Genomic DNA, 14,745 nt, shown 5'->3' on the forward strand with positions numbered 1-14,745 from the left:
TAATTTTACACCTGAAGATGGTTCGATGAAACCGAAACATGTAAAAATGTTCCAAATGTAAATCGATTATTCGATGTGGAACATAAAATGATAATTTAATTATCTTATTTGTAACTTTTAAATTTTAAATATAATTGTGATTAGACGGACAAAACCGAATAATTAATTTAATATTTTGATTCAGAATATGACGCAATTATACTATCTTAAGAAAACTCTTAATTAAAAGATATAAATATAACAAAGGCCCCACGACACGGCCCACTCTCGGCAATACACAATTTGTTTCCCCGACCTGGACAACCCCGAGGGACCGAGAATAACTCAACAACACAGTGGCTGCCCCGTCAACCAACAAAACAATTCAGTAACAATCTGGACGGGCAACTACTACAAGGAAGCACATACAAACCAATGTCCCCTCGAAGGGAGTGCCCAGCCAGGAAACATTGCCGACCGACCTTGTAGCTACAGCCAGAGAGAAAGTGAGAGACTGTCTGTGTTCTGGCGAGAAGGGTTCAGCCCCCATCAGTTCCCCCTCCAAAACCAGCTTAACCTCCCCGCATGCATGCGCACCCCTTTTGAAGACTCCCTGGTCCCAACCACAGAGCCAGCTCAAACTAACAATGCTAAACAACTGTGCAAATCAACTGACAATCATCATTACTGGACACCCCCTCCCAATAATTCATTAAACAGAGGGTTTACTGTATCTATTTATAAAATCATGATAGGTCTTACACACCGTCAAATATGTTAGTACCATCAAACCAGTAACAAAGCAGAAATCAACTATCTTACTTTGAACGCATGATGTGGAAAATACCAACCCTTCATCGTTTTTCAGAAAGGAGTTGCCAGAAATTCTAATGGCCTTTTTGGAGTTCTCCCAGATAAAATAAAAACTGTTCTACATACTCACCTCAAGCTAAAGACTCCTTTAGGTTGAACATGATGCTTGGCAACATGAGGTAATAATAGGCCAGAGTCCTAAATGAGAGAAAGTTCATACTTTTAGATTTGACAGAAACATCGAGTCCTGATGGCAGAAGAACAGTTATGGTACCTTGGCTACAGGTCACATTTCGTTCTGAACTGACTCTGACGATCTGGGCTGGTACCTGTGAATGTAACAAACTCCTCTCTCTGTTCATTTTGCAGGTGATACAAAAACTAAATGATATGCCACTGACCACATTTTCAGAGTCTGAGACCTTGGGTAAGATGGCCAGAGGAGTTATAGACAATATTTTTACATCTGAGGACAAATATCTGCTGGCTTAAAAGTGGTGTTTATAAATTAATTCAGATACAGTGTTCTTTGCCTATTTATTAGTCTGGATACAGCCCAGTTGTTAGTTGAATTTCATGAACAAAACACATGCTGTCTGTTCTTACAGCGGAAGTGCAAATCCACACAAGCTTTACAACATTCCACCTCCTTACAGCTTTTATCTGTATGAAAACATGTAGGGGATTTGAACAACAGGACAGCCCTGATTTTGCAATATATGGTTCAAACCAAATCTGCATGCAGTTTAGTTTGTTCAACCTCATAATGCCAACTTAATGGAGATAAGTTTGTAACTTGAATGCAAGACTCTTTCCGCTCTGAAAGACATTGTTCATAACTGTCTTTTATAGAGGTGGATGCATCACAGATGTCACTGGTATATAACAAAGCACCAAACGTACCAAAATTGTTAAATTTTCTGTCTTTACGCCAAGCATAATATCTGCTTTGTCTTCTCTACAGGGCCAATGGCCAACAGATTGTGCTTATACTGTCTTGGAGAACATAAAGACTACATGTAAGATTTGAGGTTTACACAGCGGTGAGTATGAAGATTTCTGTCTTCTAGGTTGTTGCGCCATGTAGTCTGGTCGATGCTAACCAACATTTCAGAGGTCATACTGCCTCCGTCATCAAGGCCCTGATGACGGAGGCAGTATGACCTTTGAAACGTTGGTTAGCATCGACCAGACTACACGGCGTAACAACCCAGAAGACAGAAATCTTCATAAAGACTACATATTTGAGATTCTTATGGCAGTGAAGATGTGTTGATCTCTGGGTTGTAATGCTGCATGGACTTGTAGGTAGATGCAGTGGACCCCAGCATAACAAATTTTTGTTTAATAAATTGCCTTACATAGGCCCCAATAACTCACATAATTAATTTTTCCTGTATAATAAATTGCTTACAAAGTCATAGTGTCGTCAATTTCAGACAATCAGCAAAGCCCATTTATAAACATCGAGCTCAACTGCCTTTTCTTATTTTCCTGTTTCGGTTGTGGAAAGAGTTCTCTTACAGATTGTGCTTTGATCACAATGGCCCCTGAAGGTGATTTTCAAAAGAATAAAAAGTGTATGAGAGGCATAATCCTTAACACAAAGCAGGAAATCATCCAGAAGTCCAAAGAATGGGGCAAAAGAGGCATGTAGCAGGAGTGCTAACCACTTCAGCAATGTTCACAGCCATAGTCAAATTCAATGACGCATATATATAATGACTATTTGGTTTACTTAGATGTTATCATTAATGGATAAAGGAAACCTCAAAAAATTTTACTTTCTCAGAACTAATAATCACACCAACTTAATTTATTAATGACTAAGTAAAATTGCAAATTATCATACTTTGTGTTGTGAAAACATTATCCCGTGCATAGGCAGTAGTTCTGTGCCCATCGTTTGTCCCACTGACCAATAAAATTCAGATGTTCTGATAAGCATCACCATAAGCTGGTACACTCTCTCTTATTTCCAGTCCTCTGCCTCTATCTCATCATTGCTGACACAGATACTGAGTGACTACTGTACTCTACCTGAAATTAGATTAATCTGACATCAACAAGCAATGTGCGACACTATGCACAGCATTACTGAGTGTAACAAAGTCACTACTGTCTATGAGGCACGAGAGTAGACGTGGCCTTGTCAGCCGTTGCATATGTGGCAGGGGGAAAGTGGGTTATGCACATGCGCTGGTGATGTATTCCTTACCTAAGAACATTGTGTTATCAGTCAGTCAGTTACGCTGTGTTGAAATCTCTTGCAGTTTTATGTCTGAATAAATAAATGCATTTACTCACTATTTTTAGCAAATTAAAATTCACAGGAAATAAATTAATTATGGTAGGCAGAGTACATTAGCTCACGACGTACAGCCTGCACAAGCTGCAGGTGTTTTTCGGTCCGCTAGTAGCACGGAATTCTACCCCACTGCCTCAAAGATGTCAGGTCTACTCTCATGCCTCGCGGACAATAAAACCAGTGTCTTTTGAAATTAAACAATATTTAAATCTGGTTCATACTTGACAGAAAATTTATTTGGTTCACTCTCCCCTTTTCAGTTCTATACGTCATTGGTTCACTTGGCCCACGCCCCTGTAAAGAGTGTACTCAAAACACCGCAAAGTACAATTAGAAACAAAATCATTTACTTCCTTCAGACAAATTGTAATACATACGCGTTACACGGGGTCATTGATTACCCTATTACAAACAAAAAAACTCACAAACAAAACATATAAGAACAAAACAAAAGCCCCACGACTCAGCTCGCTCTCGGCAACACTCCAATTCTTCTCCCCGGCCTTGACCACCCCGAGGGACCAAAAATAATAACCCAAACACACGGTGGTTGCCCCGTCCACCAACATAACAAAATCAATACCTTCTGGATGGGCAACTACAATGTGAAAATAAAATACAAACCACGGTCGTCTCGAAGGGGGGGCCCAGTCGGAGAGATGTTGCCAACCGGATCCGTAGCTACAGCCTGAGTGAGCGTCTGAGTGCTGGCGAGAAGAGGTCTCCCCAAATCAGCCCCCTCTCCTAAACTGGCCTAACCTCCCCACATGCATGTGCACCCCTTTCAAAGTTTCGCCGTTGCAACATCAGAGCCGAATGTAGTCGGCTCAGATTGGTTACCATGATGTAACCTACAAATGAGATTCTAGCAATGTTTTAATTTCTTCTTGAAATTCAGGTGCAGCTACATATGCATGTGGCTAACATTCACACAAACACAGTATTACAATAGTAAACATGTGTAACTGATAAAACAACAAAACATAAATGTTTACAAAAATCTCAATTTCCTTTCAATTACAATTTATTACAAATTAGGATATATAATATGAACAAAAAAGTACAAATTAGCAATATGTTATATTACTATTAAAAACTGAATGTCACTAGCTGAAGTGATTTCTTCACAGGCCACATCAAGCCTCAGGGCAATAGTTGCTCTAATTTAATATGGTTTTTGTTTACAAAATTTACATAAATAACATTTGGCTGAGCACCAATAGGAGACTTAATTTTTACGACCCAATTGACATTCTGGTGACACTAATCATAACCATAAAAAGGAGCTTCCAAGTATGCTTTATACATGTCCATTGAATTCCTACGAATGCGGCGTCCAATGGGTTCCAGATCATCGTAACATCTGCTAAAAACACGATTCACAGCAGCCGCAGCCTCCTCCTCCGTCACATTGCGAACAGCTAGTACTGACTGAACAGCCTTTGTTTTCACACACTCCTGTAACAATAACATTATTTCAAGGACTATCTTTCAAAAGCATATTCAGTTATGTTTTGTTATGTATCTACTATAGAAATAAGCCATCACAAACTTCATCATTGTTACATAAATTCTATATTAAAATATCTCCATTTTAACTATCAGATGACACAGAATTATGCCCAGTCCAAATAAGTGCGATAATCTCACAAAATATGAACACTGACAAGATCACGTACATATTATGAATCACCATCCAATTCTTATAACGACAACACAATGGTAACAAACAGTTGATCTCTTGCAGTTCAGCATTTATAAATATTAATTCCTTTAATAGCAAGAAGAGGAAACACTATAAAGTTATAGCTCATGCACTTTTAAATTCTCAAAGTACACAGCAAATAAGTTCTATAGCCTAGCACTGGCTATATTAACTTACAGTCATGTTTCTTATTCCCATAGTATTCCTGCTAACCAAACAAATTCAAAAAGGTATCAAAACAGACTAAATGTACATAATTCTGTACATGGGTCAATAAAATTTACTGATTTTAAGGGGGTGCACTATGCTGCATGCACATTCAGAAAGTGCTGCTTTGATACAGGTGATTACCACTATAATTATGACTTCAGATCTTACGTTGATCCAAACTTCTCCAGCATTATAATAAAGTAATTTGACCTATAAGACTGGAAGAGAAAAGAACACTTTTAGAAGAATGGTTCCACCATTGTGAATATAATCAGGTCAGCCATCCAAGCACAAAGTTAGTCACCCAGTTACAGCTACAGTGCCTTCAAGCAGAAATTCTGCTGTTCTGTCTCGTGTAATTACAAGAAAGTTAAAGGAAGGTAGCTTTAAAAACATTCAATATATCACACTCTCAAAGTGACAACAAAGAACATGGCACATGCAAAGTTACAGAAGTCAAAGAGAACATTTCAGTTTCGGTATAAAAGGTACAGCAAAACACCTAAATAAAACTATGGACACTCATAAACTGCTTTTAACAGAAAATAAATTTGAAAACAAATCAGCATTAGAGCATGAAAATCATTATATTTCAAACAGTTAATATCATAATACACATTTAGCTTAATTCTTGCCCCTCTCTCTACCGTCAAAGATTGTTTCACCATTAGGACAACTTCATTCTGTCCATCAAATCACAACACAGAACACAACATAGTAGTGAAAATCAGTTGCATCAAATAAAACACAAGTAGCCTTCAGTGAAAAAGACCACGTTCCTAAATATGCAAAGCAGTTTTCATGGTGTAAAGAAACAGAGAGCAGAGTTCAAATATGGCTGACAACATATGTGGCATAAAGACAAATTACCAAGATATCTTTTACAGAAAAAGTTAATCCACTGAATCAAAACTGTTTTAACAGAATAAGTGTTTGTTATTTATGTTTATGTTGCAAAACTATTTCCAAACAAAAAATTCAAGTATTCAACCAGCACAGAAATCATGAGAATTGTATTTGTCACACAGATAGGTAAAAGTATACTTAAATGTATATTTTACAATCATACCTGATGCTGTTGCTGTATTCTGAATGGAGATGCATCTCCCTGATGCCATGCACTAAGAAAACTGCAATGAGTCAGATTTGCAGCTCGTATTTCTGTACATGCCAAGTGATCAACATTCCTGAAGTCAAGTGTATTGCGGCAGTAGTCAAACATATGAATCATTTCATGTGTCAGAACACCCTGTACCATTCCCTTGCTTCTGGCCACATTCTGACACACCACCACCTGGTAATTACAACAGGATACTGATGATAATATGCAGCCTTATATGGGGAAATAAATAAAAATAATTAAAATGAGTTTAGTACAAAAGCAATGATAAAGCTGTGAAAAACAAAACTTCAAAAACAGCTACCTGATTGAGTAACGGATCATAGCCTCCACTAACTGAAGGATCACATACTTCACAGGCTATATGTCGCCTCAAATCAACTGCACTGCAAAGAAAGTAAATAAATACTCATTGCCCTGATGATGGAGGTAGCAAGAACCTCTGAAACACTGATAAACTTCTACCAGAAGACAGCCATTTTCAGACACACTCAACTACTGAACCATGAAGGTGCCACAGACTGGAACCAACTGCATACTGCTCTGACAAGCTTTCCTCTACTTTTATGTTGTTCACCTCCCATGATGGATGAGTGATTAGGCTTTAGGAGAACGGGGACATACTTTAGAAATGGAAAATGCCTAAGGGGAAAATATGCCCATTTTAAAGGTATTCCTTGCACATGTGAAGCACAAACTTGAATAGGGAACAAGGCAGATGCTAGTAGATTAATGGCAGCAAGATGTAATTTTTAATATGTACAGAAGGAAATACCAAATGACATATAATAAAAAAAACTAAAGAATTACAGAAAGCCAAAAATTAAACACTCTGAAAGACTAACAAGAACAGAACAAGATTATATGGGCATGTTTTAAGAATGAATGAAGAGAAAATTCAAAGGCAGCTTTAAACACGAAAGTGAAGGAAAATGTCCAAGAGTGACCAAGATGAAGATGGAACCACAGGTTAGGAGATATGCCAAGACACAAATGGATGGAAAGGTTTTGGTTCACTCAGCAAGGAAACACTGATTTAATTTTTCTTATTTTATTATTATTCATCACTAAAAACATAAAAAAATTTGTATTTGTCTCAGAATGTAATGGCTATCTAGAAACATACATATCACACAGAAAGGTAACATCACTATCACATAATGCTGATAAAGAGTTTGTTCACAAACTTACCATCCTGAACTCTTCAAAGCAACAAGCATCAACTTCACAAGTGGACCTGAAAACAAGTCATCTGGTGTTACAAATGAAACACATACATTCCCCACAAAGTTGAAATTCACCTTTGACATCAATAAAAGTGGCATAAAAGATTAACAGAGTCAGGAACAGTATTCTAATAAAGTGACTGATTATTATTTCAAAGTCCTGCACAAATCAGCCTTGTCTTCACTTGACCTGTACAGTTGACATGTAACAGTTTCATGCTGGTTCAAGAAAGTACAATTCCCTCAATTACATTTCATTTTAAATTTAACAATTCACAACTGAACAAAGAGAAATAGGTATTTCATTTGAATTTTAATTCCAGAGTTCCAGTTATTATCTCATTTAGAACCTGACTACATGGCACAACAACCCAGAAGGCAGCCATCTTCAAATTCACCACCATGAAAACCTCAAATTCTACAAATAAGGAGTAGCCAATGTTTGTGTTCTTACATAAACAAAACTTAAAGAAAAATTTATACCCATTCACCTCAAGTTTTCTTTACATGACAAACCAAAAGAATCATGGAATGACTTAGAAGTCACAGAAATACAGATAAGACAGGGGTGCTGTACCAATTATCTGCCATGTGCCAGAGGCTGAAATATCCGGCAAACAAGTGAGCACAAGAACTGACATAACAATAGACTTGAAATTAAATCTCATTTAGCCCCTCGTGACTAACTCTGATTATGTAAGAAATTTAAAACACACAAATCTCCGAACTATGTAAATGGTCAACCAGAAAAATAAAACACAGACTACTTTATACAGAGACTAACACTGTAAAATATGTATAAAAAACTGTAAAGGTGTACTTTTTGGAATACTGACATTAAAAAGGTGTTCTTCATGCCACAACACTCAGATCACTATTGCACTGTGATCAGAGGTTACTGTTTGTCAACAATATGTTCCAACAATCACCTTGGCCCCCACTGTTGTGTAACATTGTATTTCGGTTGCATTGATGCAGTTTGATGACATTGCAATGTGTTCCAACAGAGATCTGTTCCCCATGCCCCAATCAAAAGACCAGTTCCCACTGGTGTATAATAATGGCATTAATCATGTGGGTTGCCTACCTCCTTGGAAAACTGCCACAGACGGAAAGACATGGATGGGTCCATAAGGTGAAGCATGAAGAACACTTAATCAACTCAAAAGCAAAGGAATTATGAGAACAGGGTCTTACCACTTATGTCATGCATATCAACAAGTGTCCACTTGGTAGCAATGAGACAAAGAATTATTGTAGTATTTACTAGCACAGTATTTTATCTCAAAATGTTGTAGTAAAACAAGTTCGGTATACAGAACTGCACAAGGCAATCAGCTGCTGAAACACAACTACCAATACTGTCTGCCTTATAGCTACACATGATCTCTGAAAAAATTTCCAGGGATGGGTTACTTTATGTCAGCACCACAAAATTCAGTTAGTCTGTTGCTCATTCTAATATTTACGGACTGTAACAGCAAATGGTATCTGAATGACAACAAGAATGCACAGAAACTGGCAGCTCTTCAGTAATGGATACAGCAAATCAACACACTTACTTTCCCTTATACCGCGTCTACAATTTATGAGGCTGCGGTCATGCTTGGATTGTGTGGTCGTACGGCGCTCTGTTGATGTGGGCAGGAGATTTGCGCGTTCTTCCCATGAGTCACAGGCGAATCAGTTTCATTGCGTCTCTCGTAGCGGATTGACGATGATAATATGATGTATAGTATTAAGCAACGTGTGTTCTTAGTTGAAACATATGCCAAATATTCATCCTATGGAAGATGCCGCCGTAAATTTCGCAGACATTTTCCTGGTGTAAGTGTTCCTAGCAAGTCCATGATAGAGAGATTAGTAAAAAAATTTTGTAGTATGGGATCAGTCTTGGATGAAAAGAAGAACAGGAAACAGAGTGTATTATTGGACGAGAAATTGGGGATTTCTTAGAAAAAAAGTCCAAGGAAATCTTTGGCATGTTTAGCAACACAATCTGGCGAGTCATTGGGATCTGCTCACACAGCAACGAGACTACTGAAATTGCGACCACTCACAAACCCTAACAGTGGTGTTAGGATTCATTTCTGCAATTGGTTGTTGGCATCAGTGCATGATGGGATTGTTTATTCAGAGCTATTGTTTTTTAGTGATGAAGCATGGCTGCATTTAAGTGGATATGTCAACACTCAAAACAACCGCTACTACAGTTCCAAAAATCCACATCAGTTGCATGAACATCTTCTTCATGATATTATGTTGGAGTCTGGTGTGCAGTTACCTCCAAGAAAATAATAGGGCCAATATTTTATAATGAAACCATAAATTGTGAACATTATGTAAATTTAATACTTAGACCCTTTTTCCAAGAAATGACCGAGGAAGAAAAGACTTACGGTTTCTTCATGCAAGACAATGCTACAGCTCACACAGCTGATCGGTCGATGTTAGCATTAAGAGAAGTGCTTGGTGAACAAGTTATCGATCAGTGGCCTCCGCGTTCCCCAGACTTAAACCCGTGCGATTTTTACCTGTGAGGCATGCTGAAGAACAAAGCTTATGTAAACAATAAGCACACTGAAGAAGAACTTAAAGAAAATATTCGACAACTGATTTCGGCAATTACCCCAGAAGAGCTTCGTCGAGTATTTTGAAACATGTTAACGAGATGTGAAGCTTGCCTGCAAGCACAAGGAAGTCACTTTGAACATCTTTTATGATTTAAGGTAAGAACAATTAATGTAATGACATGTATATTAGTGACGAGAAATATTTGTAGTTCACTGTTACTAGCGGCACTGAAACTGATTTTCCAGTCACCCACCGGAAGAACGCGCGCAACTCCCACCCACATCAACACAGCGCCAGCCAACCACGCAATCCAAGCACGACCGCAGCCTCATAAATTGTTGACCCAGTACTATTCTGTGACTTAGTGATATGACCTAATAAAACAATTTCCACATGAATAAATATAACATGAATATACCAGTACCAAAATGATTTCTAGAAATGCAAATAAGTAGCTGGTCAAACTGTACCAAACTAACATGACTGTGTAGCAAAGATCACCAAGCCATAAACCCTCAGACATTTTGGTGCCCCAGAAAGCTTTCTTGATACCTGCAAGAATTTTAAAATATTCATAACTGACAATTTCTAAGAAAATAATTTTTAGTAGATATCTCTTGTGAGACATAAGCGCCAAAACAGTGTTATCCAAAATGTAGTAATGTGAGAGAACAAGGTACAAGACACAAATCTATTCATAATTTGATTACTTCATTTCACATCTTTTTAGACTCATATGGTACACACTGCAAGTTATAAGCTTCTTATAATTTCCTGACACATGAAAAGAAGTTGCCAAAACCCAGTGTATTTTAAACATTGGTGAACAGACATAAACAGCAGACTGTTGTTCTCCTTACCGCTCCATCTCATTACACAATATTCTTCCTGATAACCAAGAAAATAACTGATACAATTTAACAACCCATGCAAGTTACACGTAACAACACAAACCCAAGATGAGAACTTCTTGGGTGATCACTCACGTGAGGACAGAGTTAATAACTGGATATTAACTCCATTCCCATAGGGCTCATCACCCACTTCACTGCATTCAATTGCTGTGAAAGCATTAAAATCTTAAACAAAAATACTATTTAACAAAATAACAATTTATCTAAATTTTAGGCTCTAAGAGAGGTTTGCTGGGACTTAATTTCCATTTCTGAGTCACTGCATCATTTTGTGGTGGGATCATATGCAAATATATTATATAATAAGAATGCTGTTAAATTCTTTAAAACACTAAGAAATCAAAGCACCATAACAGTGTAATTACTCAAAAATGGAAAAATGTTATAACTTCTTTGTTGTACATCTATAATTGTGTACAAAGATGCAATAAACTGAGCAACTGAAGGTTTGCTACCCATGTTTGTCACTTTCTTTACCATTTTAAGAATGGAAATATCTAATTCTGTCCAAATATAAAAAAATAATTTTAGTTTGAAAGTAAAATTATAATTATACCAGACTTCAGAAGTAGGCACCAGATAACACTGGGCATTATATACAAATTATATTCTCAAGTCCGGAGAGAAGGCAGGTGCCTCCTTGTAAACTGTCATCCCAGTGGTAAAAAAATTCTAATTATTTAACTATTCATGTGAGACTGGAAGAGAATTTCTCAAATGTCAGCAATTGAGACAACACACTTCTGAAGCAAGTTTCAACTGTGAATATATTAAAAAACATGGGTAGCCTAACTGTACCGACAAGAGAATTACGTACTGTTTTTCACACAATTGTAGACATTTTCTTCACATCTCAATTTGTCTAAATTTTCTTTGCCTTCACCACGAAATATCACTTTTGCCCAACTTGGTTTGTACTTTTCCCCACGTCTTTCTGGATACAAATCATAACCCCAATTTGCTGGATCCGATACATTATTCTTCTCATTCGTTGACTTCACTGGCGGTGATTCAGAATTAACATTTAGCGGCTTGTCTGCATCAGGTATGATTTCTTCTGTAATTACTGAACAGTAAGCTGAATAAACCATAGTTCAAAAGAAAGAACACGCTTTCCAAAGACAGACTTCCTACACCTGTAATTTTATTTCATAACAAGCACTGATTCAGAAGGTACTGACAAATGAAAGCTATGGAAGGGATGAAACTTACAAAACATAAATCATAAACTTTCCTTTTACATATATACCAGTACCATATGCACAGTCTTCTACCCAGCAGTACAAAGAATGAAGAACATCTCCAACTGATAACACCAAAACATACAAATACGTCGGTAAACTCAACTTTAAATGTTGGCAGCGAAAGTGGTCTACGACGGTCTAGGCGACTACCGACATCTTTCGTGATTAGTGTGTTCTTCAAGCAATTCCTTCGGCTTCAACAGATGTCGCGCGCGTCCATTATAGATACAACCCCCGTGAATTACCACGAATTGGTACCCAAATATTTTTCACACAAACGCAGATAACCTGAAATACTTCCATAAAAATAAATCAATCAAACATTTCCTACCTGAAATGTACTGGTCAATTTTTCAAGTAAACTATATTACGCACAAAAAAATCTACTTGACTGTTACTTTCGGCATTGCCCATCTTCATTATTTGTTAAAATCCATAATGTTTCGAAGGCTGGATATGCCTCCATCATCAGATATAAGTTTGGAGAAAAGGGCGGCTACTCTAGTTGGTCCTTTGAACAGAGTGTGTGTCTATTAGTTCAGTGTGCGTTTAAATCATGGGTAATATATCTTCTGACCTAGCCAAGGCATTTGATTGTGTTAACCATGAAATATTACTAATGAAACTGAAATTTTATGGAATTTGAGGTATAGCAGGACAATGGTTTAAATCCTACCTAAATAATAGAAGGCAGAAAGTAGAAATTAAAAGCCCCCATACCAATCATAATACCTATTCAGGTTGGGGTATCGTAAATCACGGAGTGCCACAAGGTTCAGTTCTTGGACCCTTACTTTTCCTCATATATATATAAATGACCTGCCGGCAACTATAAACTCTATATTCAAACCTATTCTTTTTGCTGATGATACAAGTATCATTATTGCACACCAAGAATTGATCTATCTTGAAAATATCATGAATGATGTCTTTGCCAACATAAACAAATGGTTTAGAGCTAACAAACTGGAACTAAATTTTGAAAAAACAAACTTCATAAAATTTGTTACTAAGCACAAGACATATCCTAGATTAAATATAGGTTTTGAAGAAAAATTAATTGTGGAAGTTGAAACAAACAAATTCCTTGGCTTACAAGTCAACAGTACCTTAAATTGGAAGAAACACATTGAGTATATTATTCCCAAATTAAGCTCTGCATGCTTTGCTTTGAGAACAGTCGTACCACTCATGACAATAGATACTTTAAAGCTAGTTTACTTTGCTTACTTTCACTCTGTATTGTCATATGGATTAATCTTTTGGGGAAATTCAACAGACAGTAATAAAGTTTTTTACATGCAAAAGAAAATAATTAGAATAATGGCCGGTGTCAAAAGCAGGGCATCTTGTAGAAAATTATTTCGTAAATTTAATATACTTCCACTTGCAAGTGAATTTATACTCTGCTTGCTATCATTTGTGGTGGAAAATATGGATAAATTTAAAAGAAATACAGATGTACATAATTTAAATACAAAACGTAAACATGATCTATATGTACCAAATGCTAACTTTACTAAATATCAGAAAGGAGTGTACTATACAGGTATCAAGTTGTTTAATAATCTTCCACCAACAATTAAAAGTCTAAATTATGATATAAAGGTATTCAAGCCTGCATTGAAAGATTACCTCTTTACTCACTCCTTCTATTCTGTAGATGATTTCATCTCTGCTGAAAATGTTTAAGCTTTATATCCATAATCTATGTATATGTAAAGCAAGTTTTGTATTTATATTTAAAATTCTGAGGTTTATGTATATTAATTTGTAAAATTATTTTTCATACTTGTATTGCAGAATCTGAAATTTATGTACATTGATATGTGAAATACGTTCTTGTACTTGTGTTGAAAGTTCTGAAGTGTATGTATATTGTATGAAATGACATGTTCTACATCCTTTGGTTGAGTCCTAAGAAGGATCTATGGAATGTAAATAAACTCTACTCTACTCTACTCTAATTGCAGAGATCTGAAAATGGAATTACCTGCATCACATCTAACTATAACTGCAATGGTAATCAGGTGAGGTGAAGTGTACAAATTTAAGAACCAACCACATATAATATAATTGTATCTGATCTTGATTGTAAACTTGTCTTCTCAGCCAAATTCAAGTTTGTTATCCCCTTAATGGTACTGAATATTCCTATGAGCTATGAAAACAATGGTTACACATATTTCTGCAGGCTGAAAATCACATCATAATTAGGTTATTCACATTTTGTTTGCAATGGCAATTTAAAGTTCTTTCTCTGCAATATTCAATGCTCTGAAACCCCTCTCAAACGAGACAACTGAGTAGATAATGCTGCTATCACAATGAGAAGTTTGCTGAGTTTTGTACAGCAATTTTTGAGTAAGTAAAATTTCCCTAGCACTCAGTAGTTTCCACTTTTCTGCCAATTATAAACACCTTATCAACATGAGTGGGTAATAGTTCCACTGACTGGTTTCCAGTGCTTTGCCTGTACCAAGTGACAATTTCCATTTTTCCATAATTTTAATCTTCCCATAAGACACTATGTAACTCCTTAATTCAGATGTCCTTTGTGAGAAAAAAGGCCTTGTCAACACTTGCACTGAGATACTGTAACTGCATTTCTTAGACAACATATTTTAAAAAAACTGATATATATATTACATC

The 14,745-nt window shown here is 36.6% G+C and overlaps 1 protein-coding gene across 2 annotated transcripts; it reads right to left on the reverse strand.

Moving 5' to 3' along the window:
• Nucleotides 1-2,587: 2,587 nt before the first annotated feature.
• Nucleotides 2,588-12,219, reverse strand: LOC110827504 (mitochondrial inner membrane protease ATP23 homolog). 2 transcript variants are annotated; one of them, XM_022059225.2, is made up of 6 exons: nucleotides 12,062-12,219; nucleotides 11,667-11,915; nucleotides 7,327-7,372; nucleotides 6,440-6,521; nucleotides 6,085-6,309; nucleotides 2,588-4,558 (listed from the first exon to the last, which is right to left on the reverse strand). In XM_022059225.2, exons 1-6 carry the CDS (start codon nucleotides 12,066-12,068, stop codon nucleotides 4,364-4,366), a joined length of 804 nt encoding a protein of 267 aa, XP_021914917.1. In that variant the 5' UTR covers nucleotides 12,069-12,219; the 3' UTR covers nucleotides 2,588-4,363. The 2 variants fall into 2 exon arrangements, with proteins under 2 accessions (XP_021914917.1, XP_021914915.1); XM_022059223.2 differs by having other exon boundaries at nucleotides 11,667-11,985; nucleotides 12,099-12,195.
• Nucleotides 12,220-14,745: the final 2,526 nt, after the last annotated feature.

The sequence above is a fragment of the Zootermopsis nevadensis genome, unplaced genomic scaffold (genome assembly GCF_977971745.1).
Source record: "Zootermopsis nevadensis isolate Lab colony 2312 unplaced genomic scaffold, Znev_1.0 Znev_ptg000094l, whole genome shotgun sequence".
NCBI classification, from domain to species: Eukaryota; Metazoa; Arthropoda; class Insecta; order Blattodea; family Termopsidae; genus Zootermopsis; species Zootermopsis nevadensis.